Source organism: Phasianus colchicus, chromosome 9 (genome assembly GCF_987193195.1).
Source record: "Phasianus colchicus chromosome 9, bPhaCol1.hap1.1, whole genome shotgun sequence".
Taxonomy (NCBI): domain Eukaryota; kingdom Metazoa; phylum Chordata; class Aves; order Galliformes; family Phasianidae; genus Phasianus; species Phasianus colchicus.
This window is the reverse complement of record NC_143444.1, coordinates 23,787,878-23,807,809: the sequence shown is the minus strand read 5'-3', so window position 1 is coordinate 23,807,809 and position 19,932 is coordinate 23,787,878. Positions and strand designations below refer to the sequence as shown.

Below are 19,932 nucleotides of genomic sequence, written 5' to 3'. Positions count from 1 at the left end.
GTAAGGATATGGCCTCCAGCTGAAACAATGACTTGGCACACCCCTTTACACTAGGAGAATGTTAAAAATCCATCACACTCTTCTCTAGACTGCTTGTTTACTTTAATGGTTTCACACAGCTGCAATAGTAATGCTAGATCCATTAGGTCATGTTCTGCCTCTCACTGTAGCTAACAGTGGCATAATTCCTACCGGTACTGAACTGCTTTTGGAATGATACGTCGTCATGTCTGTATTTCATGGCTACTCAACCTCCTGCTTCTACATTTTGAAAAGAACAGCTAGTCAATTCTTAAAGAAAATGCACTTCTGTAAAGCTCTGCCAGTCTTTTTTTTACCCTGATTTACTGTTTTCTTTCCTGTCATTCTTGATTGCAGACACACCTGAATCGAAGTAGAAAGTTTCCTGTTTTTTATTTTGCTATGCAAAATTAATTCACTAATTAATCATTCCCTTTCACTAGCATAACTGCAGCTTATTCTGCACAGCCACTGTCAAGCATTTCCTTTATGTTCTTTGCTAAATTTAGCACATTTGTCTCTGCCTGCATCTCTGCTCTATTTTTCCCGTCTGCCTTTATTCTCTTTGCTCCAGCTCACCAAATCACCCTTGAAACCATTTTAAACTAAGTCCTTCCATGCTCACTTTCAGGACAAGCCATGAGACTGGTTATGCATGCTCCTGAACAGCACTGGATCCTACAGCAACCAAGGGGCCACGACAACTGAAGTGTCTCTGTATTTAATGCCACTAAGATCTTTATCAGAATGTCACAATGGTAGATGAAATACCATGTGAAACATGTTGTGAAACGTATTTCTACACTAACCTGTAGGAACCAGACTTACAAACTTTATTAATAAGTTAACTTGGATTTTCCAACAAGATAAATTTGATAAAAATAAAAAACGTGTGCCAGTTATTGACTTATTTACTATATGACTAAGCATCAGCTTTCGTATCATGCTACCTGGCTCTGATGTCATGTTAACAATAACACAGCTAGCTGGGTCACTCTGCCTGTTCTGCTTATTTAGTTTTCTTTCCTTAAATACTGGCACAGCCGTGTGAGTCTTCTGAAACCCCACTGCAATGCCAGGAGCCATTACCAACGAGAACTCTCTCATCAATTCCTGAGAGCTGGTTAGGATAGGTGAGCTGAGCCTGCTGCTTGAGAATTATTGATGTTACTTATGATGATGACCTTCAGTTTTAATACTCACAGACTTCATCATCCTTCTGCAATACAAATACTTAATTCTAATTATATTTCAGTACTAAGTGTTACTACCAAAACTTGCTTCCTGTATCTTGTGCCACTGGAAGGCTTTCTTCATCAGGTTACTTAACAGTTCTCACCTTCAGTTTAGTTGTGCCAGCCACAATTTTCTCCAGTATCTCTAGAGCCCTGCCCTATTTTTATAGTTCCTAATTCTACACTGATATTGATTGCAAAATAGCTTCCCTTTTGAAAAATAATAAATACCAATAATGATGACATTTTCAACAAGTGCTGCATTTTTCATGAACAGGTTTTACTAAAAGCATTTTATAAGTATTAATTAATCTTCAAAATACACTTGAGAAGAAGACAAGTAGCGAGCAAACTGAGCCAGTGGGATGGAGTCAGTAAGAAACTTATCTGATTGCTGCAAGTGTTGCAGAATGAGGACTAGCACAAACAAGTTTTCTTTCAGAGACTCATTTCACCCTGGAAATGAAATTGTGCTTTGCAAGGTAAACCTTGGTCAAATGTTATCATGTAAAAAATCACAAGAGAGATTTTATGAAATAAAACTTGCAGAAACCTGATCATCAAGGAAGAAAAAAAAAAAACACCACACAATAAAACACGGTAGAAGTTATTAAACAATCCATTTCCATCACCTTGAATAATAACAAAATGATAAATGTTATCACTGTTAGCTTATTTCAAACAAACAACGTCATAATGGGCTGATTTTCCTAACTGAGATACAACCAGCCTGTTGGAAAAAAGAGAAAGCTGTAGATGAGGGCCTCTGAAGGACTTTTGTAACATTTGATGTGACATTCTGATAAGGAAACAGAGAAAACTGAAGTGCAAACAAAAACACTGCAACAGAGGTTCAGAACTGCTCACAAACAAATTACAATATCACTATGTTTATGTTGTCATTAAATTCAGACAAGTCTTTTGTTAGGAATCCCAAAGGGTTTGCTCCTATTCTAGTCAATTAAGCAGACATTTTACAGACACTCTGTAGTACAAGAGCAGTATAGAAATGATTTTTTCTGACCAGAGAACTAGTTTGAGCCCCTAAAGGTGAAACTCTGCAAAGGGAAATGAAAAATGCTTGCACTGCAGAAAGGTAAATCAAGGAAAAAAGTAAGCAGGGAGATACACAGCAAAGGAACAGCAGAGCAGCCATGGAGCTGGGATGGGTATTAGTCACCGATGCCATTTACAGTCAAAACATTATACTGTGGAAGTTTTAATCCTTTAAGACTTCAACATATACAGAACCCTGGACATCCTGACTCACTGAGCACGCAGACACAGAACTCGCAGACATCCTACCAGCAATTACTCACAGCCTTCACGACAGATCTCACATTCCACAGAGGCACTGCTTGTGGAATGACCCCACTACACGCACAGGCTGTGGAATGTGGTGGGTATCAGGCAGAGATCCCTACGTAATGAGATTAAACTCCATCCATCTTCTCAATAAAATCAGCTCACAAGTTCTGTAAATGCAAGTGCAATACTTTCTGAGAGAAAGAACACGATCCTAGTATTGATATAACGACTACATAGGGAGCAGGTCAGGGTGAAGCAGCAGGACCACTCCCAACGAACAGTGAATAAAAAAGCCAGTCAGTGAAATCAATCACCTGCTTCAGCTAAGCATGAAGACGCAATGAGGATCAGACCCAAACCATCTGTCACTTTCTCACACCCCTAAGAATAGGCTGCAGAGATCCCTTCCTATTGAGATGTAACATCTCACAGAAACAAAAGGAGGAAACTCATCCTGCTGCACATTTTTGCTTCCCTTTAGCTACTAAAAGCATCTCTCTTCTACCTCTGTTTTGATCACCAACAGCTATCTGAGTCTTAGCATTCTTTTGGCCTCCTTCCTTGGAAATGTAGTGAGCTCTCTGTGGAGTTTGCCTTGGTTCCCCTCTCAGACAGCTGTGATTAATTCCATGTTCAAGCTCTTGAGTTAATTCTCTCATTAGATCACTTTCCTTCTTCATGGAATGATTATTCCCACAAGAGAAATGAGAAAAACTAAAACAATATTGTGTTAGTATTTGACACACTGCATCCAGGATGTTTACTTTAAATCAAGTTGCTTGGAATTCCTCCAGACCTTTGGCTTAAACAAGAATCTTCCAACCAATGGGGAACTGTAGTCAGTCACATGTTGCACAACGTTCCTATTTCACTGGAATTTCAACAAACTTCCTGCTAGGTAAGAATACCCTGAATATAAACCTCTGTACACAAGTAAGTCAGAAGACAACACCTGAATTGCTGGAACACACTTTAAAGATTTTTCTTTTTCTGATTGTTCTGTATCGTACATCCATCAGCTCTCTAACCAAGACTAGTTGTAAAAGTGCAGCTTACAGCACAGTGCTGAAATGCTACCAGTGCTCCTCAAATCACACACCATTATCTGTGAACATCACATTCTGTCTGGAGGCTCTGGCAGCTCAGACTCTCCCCAGCTGTGCTGCCATCCAGGTGGCTCTGCTGGGTCTGGGTGCTCACTGCAGGGCATGGTGCCATTCAGCTGGACTTCAGCACAGCTTGCTTCTCAGTGCTAAGTGGATGCTTGGGAGAGTTTCTCAATAACAAGTTTAAGAATCTGTTTAAACTGACAACTCTCTTATCAGGCAGTTACCTCAACGTTATCCTTACCTGAAGCCATATTACAGTGAGAGCAATAAAAGTACTTTATCACTTAATCAATTAATTCCAAAATAGTCAAAAAAGTTCAGAAAAGCTGAGAGTAGGAAGACAGGACAGGGGAGGGGGAAGAAAACCTCAAGTTTTCGTGCAAACCATATGTCCTGGGGCTGCCTATGCAGAAAAGCTAGCCCTCTTTTTCTCCACCTTTGATCAACTCCAATTCAGATCTTTACCCTACACATACATGCATAGTTGTTAAGATGCATTATTTCTTGCAGGAATAAAGCTCATCTTGCAGGAATAATAGCTCATGGGCCTGGCCCAATCCTGCCAAGAGAGCCTTCTCGTATCTGGCCTAAGTCTGGAAAACTTGTTATCTCACTGTAAAGCACAATGAATTTTCCTACTAAGATGGGAAACATCCAGATCATGAAGGAAAGCTTCTTCAGCCACTACGGCTTCAGTACACCTAAGCCAACAAGAAGTTAGTGTGAGTATCTAATTAGAATCTAGTGCCCCTGGCTCATTAGAGGCTTTTGACTGAGAGTAGACAACATGATTACCAGCTCTATAGGGACTCATCACACAGCACACAACTCCACCACTTCACCAAGAAAACATGCATGGCTGAGACTGATGACCTGCATCATTGCTTTATGCATGCAAAGGTATTCACATGACATGTGGGCACGTTTAGGCCTTAACAAAGAGAGTAGCTTGGAAGTGTAAAAAGCATAGTTCAGTGCACTACAGATATTTCTAATCCGCATAAACTCTCGTGGTTCTGCACTTCTCCAGTTTCAGCTTTCCTAGAAGTTTTACTTCAAGTTCTTACAAAATGTAGGGAAATTGAGCAAAAATGATTGCATCCTATGAGAGTTTTGTGAGCTGGACACCAATGCACGATATAAGCTCCTTTCCTTTTTGGTGAGGCCATTCAATCCTCCTCATCTGGTAGGTCACATGTATTAAAATACAAATGGTAGCTACAGCAGGTAATGAGAAAAGAGCTGAAAAACAGCAACTGAAAAGTGATTCCCTATCACAAAACATTCCACAAGGTTTGTCATACCTACAAACCTCATACCTTAGCTGAAAAGGTCTGAGTTTCACATCTCCTCTGCAAAGAGAACTTTAGCAATGAAGTATCATAAAAAACACTTTGGGATTATTCTTTGTATATTATGTCAAAACGATCCCCAAAGCTACAGGTACAGGAGACAGTAAAGCAAAACTGCACTTTCAAATCAATTATTGTTCTTGTAGATCTTTTGAGACTAAAAGCCTTTCATCTTACGGAGGAAAAAAAAAATCTAAGACCTTCCTATAATAGAGAACTACAATACCCAGACAAGTAACACTTATTAGCCACCCATTTTTGCTGCATGTTCAGAAAATATCATCCTGTACAAACAGCACCACCTGCAGGATTTGAGAGTGGAAGCAGACACCTTATTCAGCAGCACACTGTCCAGGTATCTGGACAGATTTTTCAAAGAGGCCCTCAACCAGAGAAATCTGAGCAGGCAAGGGACTCCATGAAATATTCCAAGGAATACTGCAGTGCTTCAGCCCCCTGGCACAGCATAGGGCTTTTTCAGAAGAAGGCCTAAAAATCTTGTCAGACTGCTCTCACTGAGAGGTCTTGATATTACAATAGCAGCACTTCTGTGCAGGTGTGGGCAGCAGGGCACACGGAGGAATACCTACCATGCCTTTTTTGACACCTGTCCTATGGGTCAGTCAGTACTCAGCTGGCTTACTGACAAATACCATGTTAGGAACCTATTCAATTAAAACTGAAATCATTTTTAATTCCTTCACTGTGATGTGTTGTCATTCTTGGTATTAATCAAAAGGCTTCTCATTACACAGCACAATTTCACTCTGTCAAATGTACTTACAGACTTATTACAAAAAAAAAAAAAAAAAAACCCTAGTCTGCTTTAGGAGATGCACAATAGCATATGGGAGCATTAACTCCATCTTGTGTGGCCTTCGCGTGGTTATAAAAGAAACACGCTGAAGCAGCGCCCTCTTCTGCACATACAACTAGTCAGCCACATTAACACAGTATAGGACAGGCCTTCAGGGCAAAATTAGTTTCAACAATGCTATTCTGTGCCTGTAAATTTGGCACTATGGTGTGAAATCCAAATGCTGGCCAAGCGTCTAACAGCTGACATCAGCCTGCGCCTGAGCACTGAGAAGAATTCTAAGCCTTTTACTCACAGGCCACTTCCAATGAATAAAATGTCAGCACAAAGACAGCTCTGGATTCTTTTACTGATTCATCAATGAAAGAAAATTCTCAAAGAATTTATCAGCCTAGCTTAAAATCTATATTGAGCCATATCAGCATGCACCCAACGCATGTATCTGCAGAAACCTTACTTTTCTATAAAAGTATGTATTTTCTATGGATGTTTTTTTAAAGACCAGCTCAGAAGGTCGTTTTAACAATTCTAACTTCAAGAACAAAATGCTGATGAATGGAGAAAGCAACAGTCCCCAGAGAGTATCACAATTCAGATTTCTTTTCTGGAAGCACATTTAAAAGTTATTACAATGAAATACTGAATCACAAGAAAAGCCTGAGGGGCCATGACCATTGTAACTGCAAGCAGACATGTTTCTCTTTTCCCATACTCACAGTAAATAGATATGGAAGTGCTCCAAGAGGCTCTCTGATTTTTTTTTTTTTTTTAATTTGGCTGCATGTCATGTTGCTGAAATTGTCATGGAAAATTCAGCATGGATGCTTTTGTATCAGTGCTGGCTTTTTCAGACCCAAGGAATGAGAGGTGTAACTCAGTATGTGAAGCTCTTCCCTTGGTCAGTGCCCAGACATGCAGTGACTCAGTGAATTACACAAAGATGGCCCTGCCTCAGGAACAGCTCTGACCCAAGGCACCCCCAAGGTACCACAAGGCACTGTGGTGAAGCATCCATACTGGAATGAAGAGGAAGACCCAAATGCAGCATGATGCCATACTGAAAGCAGGTGTGTGGGCTGGCCATCCTTCAAGCAGTGCTGACCATGATGCCACACTGAGGACACAAAGCCCCCATCATTCCATTCTCTAGAACTGCCTCAGGCAGAGGTTAGCTGTGGTCTCTCCTCAGAAAAGAATGTAATATAATCACAGAATCATTAAGGCTGGAAAAGATCACCAAAGCATCTAGTCCAACCCCACACCCATGCCCACTGACCACATCCCTCAGTGCCACATCTCTGCAGTTCTTGAACAACTCCAGGGACGGTGACACCATCACCTCTCCAGGCAGCCTATGCCAGTGCATCACTGCTCTTTAGAAGAAGAAATTGTTCCTAATATCCAACCTGAACCTCCTCTGGTGCAATTTAAGGACATCACTTCTCATTATCACAGCTACAAGGAGAAGAGGCCGACCCTCACCTCACCACAACCTCCTTTCAGAGAGTTGTAGAGAGCAATGAGGTCCTCCCTGAGCCTCCTCTTCTCCAGACTGAACAATCCCAGCTCCCTCAGCTGGTCCCCATAAGACCTGTGATCCAGACTCCTTATAGCTCCATTGTCCTTCTCTAGACACACTCCAGGGCCTCCATGTCTACCCTGCAGTGAGGGGCCATCCTGCAGTGAAGGGTTGTCAGTTTCCCCCTCACAGACACATTACAGTGTCTGGGATCACAGCTGCAGAGGTAAGCCTGAGAGGGGTATGATTGTGGGAGTCTGTAAGGCAGTGCAGAAGGCTGCTATCACCACAAGGAGAACCACACTGCATCCCTTATAGAAAGGGACTCACAGGTAACACAGAGTCCAACTCCTGGCTCCACATGGGCCCACCCAAAATCCAAACCATATTTCTGAGAGCATTTTCTAAACGCTTCCATATCTCCAACAGGCTCTGTGCCCCGGGAAGCCTGTTCCACCTGCTGACTGCCCTCACCCTCGGCACCACAGGCAGTAACGTCACCTAGCGGGAGACCGATTTAAGCCCACATAAAAAAAGCACCTTGCAGAGAAGGGAGCAGGTCCACGGGAATGTTGGCCAGAGTTGCAAACAAACAGGCTCCACAGGGCCAAGCGACGGGGCAGGCACACAGACAAAGGATCAGCACTACGAAGGCAGCCGCACTTCGAAGCCGGTCGAGGCCGCCTCTACGCATTTCTCGCCGCACGCCTCAGACGAAGGCACGCACTCCCGCCACCCGCACTGCGCACGCGCTGCGGAAAGGCGCGAGCACCGCCCGCTGCAGGCCCGGGTGGGGGGGAAGCTGCGCATGCGCGAGCTCTGCCCCTCCGGGCGGTCAGAGGGCGGGAGGGGCGGTCGCGCCTCAGTAAGCGTCATGGCGTGCGCCGCGGCGGGCAGCGCCGGCGGGAGCTCCTTTTCGGACCGGCACGCTCGCCTCCTGCTGGCTCAAATCAACCGGCTGCGCGTCGGGCAGAGCTTCTGCGACGTGCGGCTGGAGGTGGGCCGCGAGACGTTCTCCGTGCACCGCCTGGTGCTGGCGGCCAGCAGCCCGTACTTCGCGGCGCTCTTCGCGGGCGGCATGAAGGAATCGGGGCGGGACGTGGTGCGCATCGCGGGCGTCGAGGCGGGCGTTTTCCGCGCGCTGCTGGACTTCATCTACACGGGTAACGGGGGGGTCCCTCCGCGAGGGGGGCCGTGAGGGCGGCGGTCCCGTGTGTGGGAGGGGCGGGCGGTCTCTGTGGGGGGGGCTGTGCGGTCCGGCCGCGGGGCTGACGGGCTCTGGCGGCGCTCGGTTGCCCGCGCACGGCTTACAGCGGAGCTCCGCCGTCCTGTGCCCGCCCGCAGGCGTGGTGAGCATCGGCGAGCACAACGTGCAGGAGCTGATCGTCGCCGCGGACATGTTGCAGCTCAGCGAGGTGGTGGAGCTGTGCTGCGAGTTCCTGAAGGGCCAGATCGACCCACTGAACTGCATCGGCTTCTTCCAGTTCTCCGAGCAGATCGCCTGCCACGACCTGCTGGAGTTCACGGAGAGCTACATCCACGCGCACTTCCTGGAGGTGCAGGCTGGGGAGGAGTTCCTGGCGCTGAGCAAGGAGCAGCTGGTGAAGATCCTGCGGAGCGAGGACCTGAGCATTGAGGACGAGTACCAGGTGTTCCTGGCTGCCATGCAATGGATTTTGAAGGATCTGGGAAAAAGAAGGAAGTACGTCGTGGAAGTGCTGGAGCCTGTGCGATTCCCTCTGTTGCCGGCGCAAAGACTCCTAAAGTACATAGAAGGTGAGCACAAAAAGCGAGAAGTATCGGTTGCTTGTTTTCAGGCAAGCCGTTTTTAACTAATCTGCTTCTTTCTAATCTGCTTCTTTCCTCAAGGTATTCCAGATTTCAGCCTTCGGGTGGCCCTGCAAACTCTGCTGAAAGAATACTGTGAAGTCTGTAAATCTCCCAAAGAAAACAAGGTCAGCAGTTTTCTGCAAGCTTCTAAAGGTCGCCCACGGAGGAAAGCCAGGAAGTACCTTTATGCAGTAGGTTAGAATGTGGCTGTTTGAAACTTATAAAACAAATGATGAAGTAGTATCTTGTATTACAATACTGACAATAATGCTGGGCTACTTTTTGTTCAGTGGGAAGATGCAAAAAGAGCAGTACATTTCATCTGGCTGAGTTGCAGTCTTGGCTGCTTTCTACTTAAAATTGCACAGTGAGGGAGCATTCATATTTTGCACTGTTATGACATGGCATTCAAAGCCTACATTTCCCTTTTAAAAGTTATTTGCCTTGGGTGGAAAGCTGCAAGTCAGCATGGTTCACTACAGGAAATGCATACTGGCATATACAGATTCCCTGCGCTTGTTTTTTTTTTTTCTGAAAGTTGATGTTTTCTCTGTACAGAATATTTATTTGATGGGATACTTGCAGTCTCAAGTTTTCACCAGAGCTACAGCATTGTATTGAATGGAAATACTTTTTTTCACCCTGTGAGAAGTAACAGAATTGTAAGATAGCAAAGGCTGGTCTCTGCCTTTTACCAAGAATATGAATGTCTGTAGTGATACATTGAGGTGCAGTAGCACAAGTTACCTGACCTTCAAGTTGACCAATGGAGAACTTAAGCAGTTTGGAAAAAGTCTGATTCCTACTAAGAGTAGAGTTCTGCTGCTATGAATTTTCTGTTGGGTTTTCTTCTGTGTTTTACATATTAAGATCATGGGGTTGAGCAGGAAGCTCTTACTCAGCTGTGACCTTTCCATTTGCTTTCTAGGAGGGTACACCCGGCTGCAAGGAGGACGTTGGAGTGACAGCAGAGCCCTCAGCTGTGTGGAGCGATTTGACACTTTCAGCCACTACTGGACTACGGTGTCTTCCCTCCACCAGGCCCGTAGCGGGCTGGGTGTGGCTGTTGTTGGAGGAATGGTGTATGCCATTGGAGGTAACTCCTTAAACAAGCACTTACTTTGGGAACATTCATAATGCTAGTGGTAATATAAAATGTTACGTAAATGTCTGTTATATAAAGTATGTATGTTCTTTTGAAAGAGAGTACCCAATGAAATTAACTGAAGAGCTGATGTGCCTCAGAGAGAGGCGTTGGTCTCTTGCTGTGATTTCAGAAAGCAGAATAGATTGTGTTTATTTTAGGAATATGTGCCCTGTAGTGGTACAGTAAATTTCTGTTCCTTAACTGCAATGTAAGAATATGATTTTTGTTATATTTTGATCATTCTTAGGCTAGAATTGGTAGATGCAAAGGTTCATTTCCTCACAAATAAGTGGTTAAGTAGCCAGGACAATATTGGTGTTGTGTCCTGCACTGATTTACTAACTTGATAGGGATTGGTGTTTTGTGGACATGTTTACTCTTGGGGATGGGCTTTTTTTTTTTTTTTAAAAGTAAGCCTACAGTGTTGCATAGGCCTAACACTGAACAGTCTAAAGTCCAGTACTTCTAGTTTTCCTGACTGAATTTAAGTCCTTCAGAGATGTAGAGTCTTGTTCTTGTTAAAAAGATACTGGAGAAATCATGGATAGAGTTTTTAAACATTATTTTTCCTCGAAGTAGTACTGAGGAAGCCAGCAGTAGGTAATATAAATCCTAGCTTCAATAATAACTGAATTAGGGTATCTTGTTTCTCTATGTTGCTGCTGTATACTGGTATAGTATACTGGTTAGGGTTCCAATGTTGGCCATTTCTTAGTGACCTCCTTTCCTCTTGTGGTATAGCAACTCTCAGGTAAGCATATAGATGTGTTCAGATATACCAAGAGGTGTTAGGTACTCTGCAGGTTTTGTGTACTACGGGTAATTGCATCTCTTCTCTCACTTGTAATCTAGTAGGAGCACACAGAATGAGAGGCAAGACATCTACTTGTCTGCCTACCTGGAAGGGCTTGTTATGTGTGTTTGCACAAGAATGTGATGAGTACCTCTACCTGCCAGTCAGTAAGGAATGTGTATGTATACTGTTTTTGTCACCACGGAACGCATTCTTTAGTCTTGAAAATTGTCAGTTGTGCTGCAAAATAAAATGTGTATAGCACTGGTTATTCACTCCTGATGTTTTCAGTAATGTTTCAGGGAACTGTTGATGAATGCTTTTTCAAGTGATGATTCAGTTCTGGGTATCAATGAAGCTTTTGCTGTTCTGGCTGTTTGGCTAGCTGAAAGGAAAATCTTGTATTCTAACACTCTTTTGTCCTGGAAAGAGTTGAAAAATTTGCATCTGCAGTGCAAAACAGTGTAGTTCCCATGTCTCTGTGCTTTCTCTTACTATGCAGGTGAGAAGGATTCAATGATTTTTGACTGTACGGAATGTTACGATCCTGTCAGTAAGCAGTGGACCATTGTGGCTTCCATGAACCATCCTCGTTGTGGACTGGGAGTGTGTGCATGCTATGGTGCTATCTATGCTTTAGGTAATTCTTTTTTCCACTAGCTGAGGTTAATCTTAGAGGTGTTAACTCATGGAACTTGTGAATTGTTTTGGTCTTTAATTTTATGGCTTAATGTTGCAAATCTGCAGTTTTGAAAAAGAGCTGTTCAAGAGCATTAGTACACCAGGTCTTTGTGGATTAGTTATTGTTCAGCTCTAACTTATTTCCCTAGCAGAATTGATGTTGTTCTGTTGCAGGACACACAGTGTTACCTGCAATTTGGACACTGCTTGATACCATTAAACTCTTTCCCGTGTTTGTTGTCATTTGCAGGAGGTTGGGTTGGAGCAGAGATCGGTAACACAATTGAAAGATTTGATCCTGAAGAAAATAGTTGGGATGTGGTGGGAAGTATGGCTGTGCCCCGTTATTACTTCGGATGTTGTGAAATACAAGGTGAGGATTGTTAAGCTTGTTTCCAAAACCCTCTTGGGGTCTTGGAACTCTTCAGAAACAGTTATGTTTCGATCCTGAGTTCTTACTTTTGTCTTGTCCTGTCAGGTGCAGAAGATTGTCTTGCGTATTTGTCCTCCTAACATGTATTTCTACAGAAATTATACTGTAGAGTTCTTTCTCTGTCTGCTGCCTTTTATCTCATGAAAGTAGTTTATATATGGCTGTTGGTATGATTGTCCAACTAATATATTAAGTTGATTATCCTTCCTGCTATTGCTTTTATTTATCTCCAGCTTTTGGGTTCATGTGCATGTCTTCTTGACAACCTGTGGGAATTCTTCAGATTATTTTGGGACAGTTGCATCTGAAGTCTAAGCTATATGTGTGCTTATGCATTTGATCCAAGTACTGACAGAAATTCCAGCCTTCTGAATTCTCCACCCTTCACTTGATTAATGATTGCTTTCATCAGAGCTTCTAGTGCTTGAGCCTCAGGGTTACTTACCTAAAAACTTTGTATGCTACTTCTGGACAAATAAAGGATTCTATTTGGTATTCTTAAGTCATCTTAGTGGCAAGCTGACATGGATGCCATGAGAAGCATTTTCTGTCTTTCAAAACTTTATATTATGAAGCCTAACATAGGGAAAAAATTGTATTTCTACAGGTCTGATTTATGTTGTTGGTGGTATCAGCCATGAGGGAGTAGAGCTGCGTTCTGTTGAAGTCTACGACCCGATATCTAAGCGTTGGTCTGAGCTTCCTCCCATGGGCACCCGAAGAGCATATCTTGGTGTAGCTGCTCTCAACGATTGTATCTATGCTGTAGGAGGCTGGAACGAATCTCAAGATGCGCTTGCTACTGTAGAAAGATACTCCTTTGAAGAGGTATGGTGGAGTCCCTTCCTTTCAGAAATGTAGACTGCGTGGACTTTGTGTAAAATGCTGTGGAAGTAGCCTGTTTCCTTCCTAAAAAAACTAATAGTTTCCAGTTCTGCTTTCCCTATTGGCTGGTAATCCAAGTGAGGGTTGGGGGTGGAGGGAGTTCTAGTGACCTCTGAGTCTGTCTGTCCTAACCAGCTTGTAGCATTCTGCTGATCTGACCCAGAGCTATATGTTTATGAAAACTGTATGCATGCTTTTGGGAAACTGAAAGCTAACCAAGCTCAGATACTCCATAGTTTGGTAAATACTTGACAAAGTAAAGGTAGTGGAATAAATTTCCCCTTCTCCTTCTGCAATAGAATGAATTCTAGAATGAACTCTTTCCAGAGAGAACAAGTAAGAGTTGCCCTTTGCTGCATAGCTTGAGAATCTTTCTTCTGCATCAAAATGTAGTGGTTGTTTCATCGCAACTAGAAAAGTCACCTTGAATGCAGTATTAGTCCTGGCTATTATTGCTCATGTTTGTATGATGTTCTTTGCAACAGAAGCTAGTGTTAAAAGCAGCACATATTCCAGCGTGGCATTCTGTTCTGCAGTGTTTTCCTTGTTTCCCATCTCAAAGTGCATATCATTCTCTGTTTTGGAGATGGACTACATCATGCAGTGACTGATGAAAGGAAGGGGTGTAGACAGAATGTGATCTGTTCTTTAGAGACTAACACGATATGGACCACTTGTGAAAGTGGCATTACAGTATCAATAACACACTTGATACAATACACATAGTGTATTTGAACCTGTGATGTTTGCATAGTTAACAAATGTTTCAGTCTTTAATGTTAAAAAGCTGTTTTATCAGAATTGGGACGTACCCTAAAACTACTTGTTGACTTTTTCATGTTCTCATTAGGAAAAGTGGGTTGAAGTTGCACCAATGAAGATGCCAAGAGCTGGTGTCTGTGTTGTGACTGTGAATGGATTTCTTTATGCCTCGGGAGGCCGTGCTCCCAGTCATGATTTTGCTGCTCCAGTAACCTCTGACTCTGTTGAAGTTTATAACCCTCACATGGACAGTTGGACTGAAATTGCCAACATGATCACCAGCCGCTGTGAAGGAGGTGTAGCTGTGCTGTAAAATGCAAGGAAGAAAACTCATCTAAAGAATGAGTGAGCATCTGCCTCCTCAGGTTTCTGGTTTCATTGGCCAGAAACCTCTTTTGTCAGCAGAAGCTTCAGTAGAGACACAGGGGGGTTAGATCAGAGGGCTTTTCCTAAGCAAAAGGAAATATTAAAACTCTTGCCCTTCAAAGTAAATGGGCTTATCCCAGAGTAGGAATGCCTCTTATGACTGGATTAAGATATAATAAATGGCAAATTTGCCCTGTACAACTCTGAAGAAATCATTCCAGCACAGTAGAGATACTAGATCTCAGATGTGTCAGTCGGTATCTTTAGCTGGCCTTACAGTCTGGAAGAAGGCTGCTCTGGATGGCTAGGAGTTCCCTGCTGATAAAAGCAGGCTGGCCACTTGAAGCATTAGTTGTCCTTTACTGATAGAAAACAAGAAAAAGAAGAGATAGGAGAGACTTGGTACCTCCACTTAAGACCTAGATGCATTTGAGCCTCTCAGTGTGGCTCTGCTGCCACAGAGCATGGGCACTAAATATTAATTGTTTACTTTCCTGCCACCTCCAACTTTGATGGTAAGTGGCTGAGGACTTCCTATTATGGAAAGTTATTCTTGCAGTTCTAATAATGTCATTCCACTTCAGCACAGGCTTTTTTTATTCAGTGGAGTCAGTGATGGCAATAGAGCTCTTTTTCTGTATTAACTGATTATTTTAAATGGAAATGGCATTTGTTAAATGAGTTATTTTTGCAGTTAGGATGGCTCTTAGACTAAAAACGTAAGGAAAACCTTTTGCCCATTTTTTTTTCTTTTTTCCTTTAACTGTGTTTTACGCTGTGTGACACATGCTGTGATTTGGCATCTGAATACATGCTCTTATACAAGGTTCACATGTTCATCCTTGCTGCATCTTATACTCTTCCAAATTAGAGTGAACAGAGCCTTTTGTAGTGGAAATAGCTGTGTTCAGCATTAAAGTGATGCTAGTGTGTCTTTCCTTAAGGAATTTCATATTTAGCTTGGATATACTTTTAGAATACTTGCAGGAGTTTGGAGTTATTTCTAGCTTCATGGAATTAACGTTGTACTTGAAGTTACTTTTTGCACACTGCAATTGCATTGTCTGCACGGCTACGGATGACTCAGATTGGAGTCTGAAATAAAGATGCTTGAACTTGGGAGACAGTGTTACCCTAGAATGTGAAATCACAACTGGAATGTCAGAGAACAGGAAGCCTGCATTATGGAGACAAGGGGGCACTCAGAGTAAGTCAACATCTCTTTCATACGGTTAACAAATTAATGTATGAGTAAAAGCCCTCAGTCGGTGTTGCAGGTACATTAAGAATCCAGGTTTTGCATTCTAACACAGGACTGAGAGATTGCCAGGTTAAAATGTGCTAGATGATGGAGCATTTGTTTTCTCTGATCACTCAGTCATTGTATATGTTTTACTTCAAAAAATTACTCCTTAATTATGTCTATTTGTCTTTCTTCAAGTTTGAACTTGTTTTAAGCAGTTTTTGTAATAAAATACACTTTCATAACTGAATATGGAATACTCTTGAACAGGGTGTTTTCCTACCAGAATGAGTTGCATCGTTGCTGTTTTCACCTAGTGAGTTGTCCTGTTCTTTAACTTGAAGTCTTGTTTTTGGTAGGATGCTAGGAGAGAGTGATTATACATTTAGACTGCTTCAAGCTGTAAATAACATATTTCTGTAGTAAAATTCTCATTAATTTCTCTTCAGTATAAAGTCAGAGGCTTCTTGCAAGCATGGCTGCCTTGTCAGCTCCACACAGCTCTCTCTGAAATGAAATTACAGGTAATATTTCTTAAGTTTTGTTATTCATGTTTTAGGAACCTTTTTGAGACACTTGAGAAACACTGCCTTTGCTATATTTTACTCATTTGGGAACTACATACATTGACTTCTCACCCTTTCCGGTAAACTTCCTGGTTCAGATTATCTTGAGGGAGTCTGCTGTTGGTCTGAAGCTTTTTCTCCGTTTCCTTTGATTTTGATGTTTGAGCGAATCTTGGAGGCTTAATCAACTGCTCCCAGCTACTCAGCAATCTTTCCCTGACTCAGACCAAAAGCAAGCCTATTGTCTGGATCCACTTTAAAAAATTGTCTTATTTAAAAATAGAATAACATTGTGTTTACAAATAAAGAGTTTTTATTTATTTTATATTCAGAGAGCATCAATGTATACTGCTGATTTGGGGATATGGTGCTGTTAATACATAAAAGGTAATGGGGTATGAAAAGGAGAGATTCATGGACATAGCTGCTGTTTCAGCAACGCCATATAAGATGATGGCACCATCTTTAGGCAGGTTTCTTAAACTGTTCTTTGCAGAACAAACAGATAAAACTGAAGTTATGGTAGGTGCTTCATTCTTTACTAATCAACAGTGAAGACAAGTGTACTTATGTGTACTATGAGGATCATACAAATTGGTCCTGAGGGCACATGGATATCAAATATTGGCTTTCTTCTTGCATCTTACACTGTACTTAAGAAGCCTATAGTAAACATGCTCACATGCAATGTATTAAGCTTCCTGAGGTAGCTGAGGATAAAAAAGAAAATCCATATGATGGGCTGTTTCTTCCTCGAGATTATGTTAGGAAGTAGACTTATGTGCAAAGTTCTGTCAATAATCAGCTACTCAGGGGCAGTGTGCAGTCCACAACTGCATTTGTACCTTCCCAGGGTGCACAAATAAAACTACTCTTGAGGAGGGAGAAGACACAAACTTCTTTCAGTTCTACTGTCTGGTCCTTTAGTGTGTTAGGAGTAGATCTGTGTCCTACCAAGCAGCAATTGATGGTACTCTAACTTAGGAATATGACAGTCCTTTATGATTGTGTTGCAAGCAGCTTCACTGGTTACATAACCCTAAAACCAAGCAAAATCTAGGAGCAGATGGGCTGGCTCTCCTTCTTAAGTCTAAATAGTAAGCTAATCTTTTTTTTGTTGCACTTCATTGAAGATAAAAAGTTGTGCCTTCCAACCTTCCCAAGCAGCTTACTGATATACTTTAGGTGAACTTTGACCTCGGCCTGCCACTGCAAACAAACCTTGCCTGTCCTTTCTTTCCACTCTAAGTTCCATGTGATTAAGCTTTGGACATCTCCTCAATTTGAAATAAGGTAGAGTTTTTGGTGTGTTTTTCACACTTCCACAAAACAGGAACTGAAGGTGTATGTATTTCTGCACAATTCTCTATTTCTTTCAGTGATAAACTTACTGCTTTCACCTTGACATTATTTAGAACACACACCACTACATCATTGTTCTCCCTCCCACAGAATTTATCACATTATAGTCAAACCAGATACTTCAGTAATTCAGAACAGAGCAATTAATACCCACAACATGTGAATCTCCATTTTAAATTCATCTAATCTCACTCAAGAATGATGCTTTATTCCACAGGTAATGGCAGATTCTGGCCTTGGACGTGATCAGTATATATTCCTTCCCTTCTAAATTTGCTATGAACTTACTTGCTCAAAGATAAGCATCTTGATCAACGTCATCTTATGACTTCTAAGTACAAATAAATCTTTATTTCCAGATGACCTAAATACATTATTAATAAATAAACAGCTTTTTTCCCTTGCTTTATTGTTCTGTGTTCTGCCTTTCAGGTCTGCTGTTAATTGGCTCATTCTCTGAAACCATCTTCATGGCTAAAGTAGCTAACAGTGATGACACTGCCACTACTGTTACCACTATCCTCAGTCCTTTAAACCAAAGAGGATAGGTGGGAAGAAGGGAAAGGTCATAGTGTAATGCTATCCCTAAGCTCAGTACAAGCATTACTGCACTGCTAGTGATATCTTTAAAAAGCAAGGCTTGCCAGGCAAGCAGAGGAAGAATGGTACTGTTGGCCAGGTTCAGCCAGTCTGGCTTGGCTGGGCTGTTTTCTGGGACAGCAAATCCCCACCTCATTCCCCCTATGAAAGAGACGATGGCAGCACCATACGTAACCTGAACAAATGCCAGCTCTGAGTGGTAGGTCTTTTGGAGAACCATTAATAGTGGCATGGAAACAAGTGGAATTAGCCCTGCAAGGCTTAAGTAAAGGGCTGGCTTCGGAGAATCCTTGAGTGATTTCATACTCTGTTGCACCAGGCCTGGCTCTCGAGGAGGTTCTTGGGGAGGCTTTTTCTTTAAGAGTGGGAAAGAGGTGTGAAAAGCCTGGAGTTTGATTGTGCACACTGATACTCTGCTGAGGCTCAGAGGTCTTGAGAGAAGACAAACGTTTCTCTGCAGGGAGAGGCAGGGAGAGGAGCATCTTGTCTTATTCTTTCCATGCAGGAGTAGTCTGGGAACAGTTAGCTTCTGTAGCTGCAATTAAAAAGTTTGTTCTTTTGAGTACCTTACAACACAGGCATTATTGTCCTACAGTTACCTGGAGTATCCTTAAAATATTGAACTGAGGAGTTTTCCTGGCTGGATAACCCCACAGCTGCCCTTCCTCTGGGCTTTCTCATATTTTAATCTAAGCAATTAAGCTGGTACAGCTTTCACAAGCCAGCTGGCACAGCTGCTCGGCTCTTCCCAGTGAGCAAGCAGACGTTGCTCACTATGAAAACACTTTGTGCAGCCACCTCTTCTCCCACCCACCCATGCTAAGGGAGCATGCATCAGGCCTGACCAGAAAGGAATACAGCATGATCATAGGACAGCACTACCCCAGAAAGCAGCTACTATCCCATCATTGTTCAACAGCACCTGTGTTGGTAGTTATAGGAGAGAAAAAGAACGTAGACATCAGAATGTGATTTAAAAAGAAAGGAGTCTGAGCTTTGGCCACAAACGGCTGTAAAAATAAGGGACGTGCTCGGAAAAGCTGCAGTGAATGCACGCCCACTTTAACTTGTGAGGCACTGTTTCCCAGCGCTCCAATGGCACGTTGCGTTATTTTAAGGAAAAACGGCGATCAAAGCCTGCGGGAACTTACTTGGAGAGGTGTGCGGGGGCAGCACCGCTGTACGAGATGAAACATGCTTGCTTTGTCCGGGTCCTGAGACAGCAGCCGAGCGGGCGGATGGCCGAACCGCGAGCAGCTCAGCTCGTGCCGCAGCCCGCGCTCGGTATTGAGACGCGCGGTTCTTACCGCGTTGTACTGAGAGGTAACGCCTCGATGCACTCCGTAATTATTTACCCACCGCGGGATGTTCTGCTGCGGGCCGTTCCGGGAACCGACATCGCAGAGCAGGCGATGAGGCCGGCAGTGCGGGACGCGGCGCTTCCTGCGCACCGGGCGGCGCTCCGGCGGGGCTCCGCCTCGGCGGTCCGGGCGGGAACGTGCGCGGCGCCTCTGGTTCCGCCGCACGGGGAAGAGCGCGGCCGTGCGCGGCACCCGATGCCCGGCCCGGCACGTGCCAGAAGGGCAGCGCGCGGAGCGCGGCCGCCGTGCCGCCTGACTGCCCGAGCGCTGCGGGCTCCCGAGCGGGCCGGGCCCGGCTTCGGGATTTTCTCAAGCTTGCGCACGCGGACGGGCGCGAGGCGCCGTGGCGGAATACGACTCCCAGGCCGCCCCGCGGCGCGGCTCGGCGCGGGGCCTTCTGGGACTCGTAGTAGTTCTCCGCGGCGCCCCAGAAGCCGCGAGGACGGCGCCGATTGGTGGGGCGGGGGGCGCGCGCGCACCCTTCTCCCCGCTCGGGGCGGCGGGCGCCGGGGGTGGGGGGGCGCTCCGCGTGGCCGCCGGCG

At 43.8% G+C, this 19,932-nt stretch overlaps 3 protein-coding genes across 3 annotated transcripts in view; 1 reads left to right on the top strand and 2 right to left on the bottom strand.

Moving 5' to 3' along the window:
* The window catches only part of MAST2 (microtubule associated serine/threonine kinase 2), a 192,033-nt gene extending 183,980 nt beyond the window's left edge, over nt 1-8,053 (bottom strand). The window contains exon 1 of the mRNA XM_090146608.1: nt 7,902-8,053. The gene's annotated coding sequence lies outside the window, so the exon portion shown is untranslated. The remainder of the gene's footprint in view (nt 1-7,901) is intronic.
* A 153-nt stretch (nt 8,054-8,206) lies between these two features.
* On the top strand, nt 8,207-16,267 carry KLHL27 (kelch like family member 27). Its single transcript, XM_031604828.2, has 8 exons — nt 8,207-8,524; nt 8,706-9,137; nt 9,231-9,386; nt 10,120-10,287; nt 11,634-11,771; nt 12,063-12,185; nt 12,853-13,073; nt 13,981-16,267. The coding sequence occupies exons 1-8, from the start codon at nt 8,236-8,238 to the stop codon at nt 14,203-14,205; spliced, it is 1,752 nt and encodes a 583-aa protein (XP_031460688.2). The 5' UTR covers nt 8,207-8,235; the 3' UTR covers nt 14,206-16,267.
* Nucleotides 16,268-16,363: 96 nt separating this feature from the next.
* On the bottom strand, nt 16,364-19,699 carry TMEM69 (transmembrane protein 69). The gene is made up of 2 exons (XM_031604818.2): nt 19,181-19,699; nt 16,364-18,564 (listed from the first exon to the last, which is right to left on the bottom strand). Exons 1-2 carry the CDS (start codon nt 19,223-19,225, stop codon nt 17,836-17,838), a joined length of 774 nt encoding a protein of 257 aa, XP_031460678.2. The 5' UTR covers nt 19,226-19,699; the 3' UTR covers nt 16,364-17,835.
* Between the last annotated feature and the right edge of the window lie 233 nt (nt 19,700-19,932).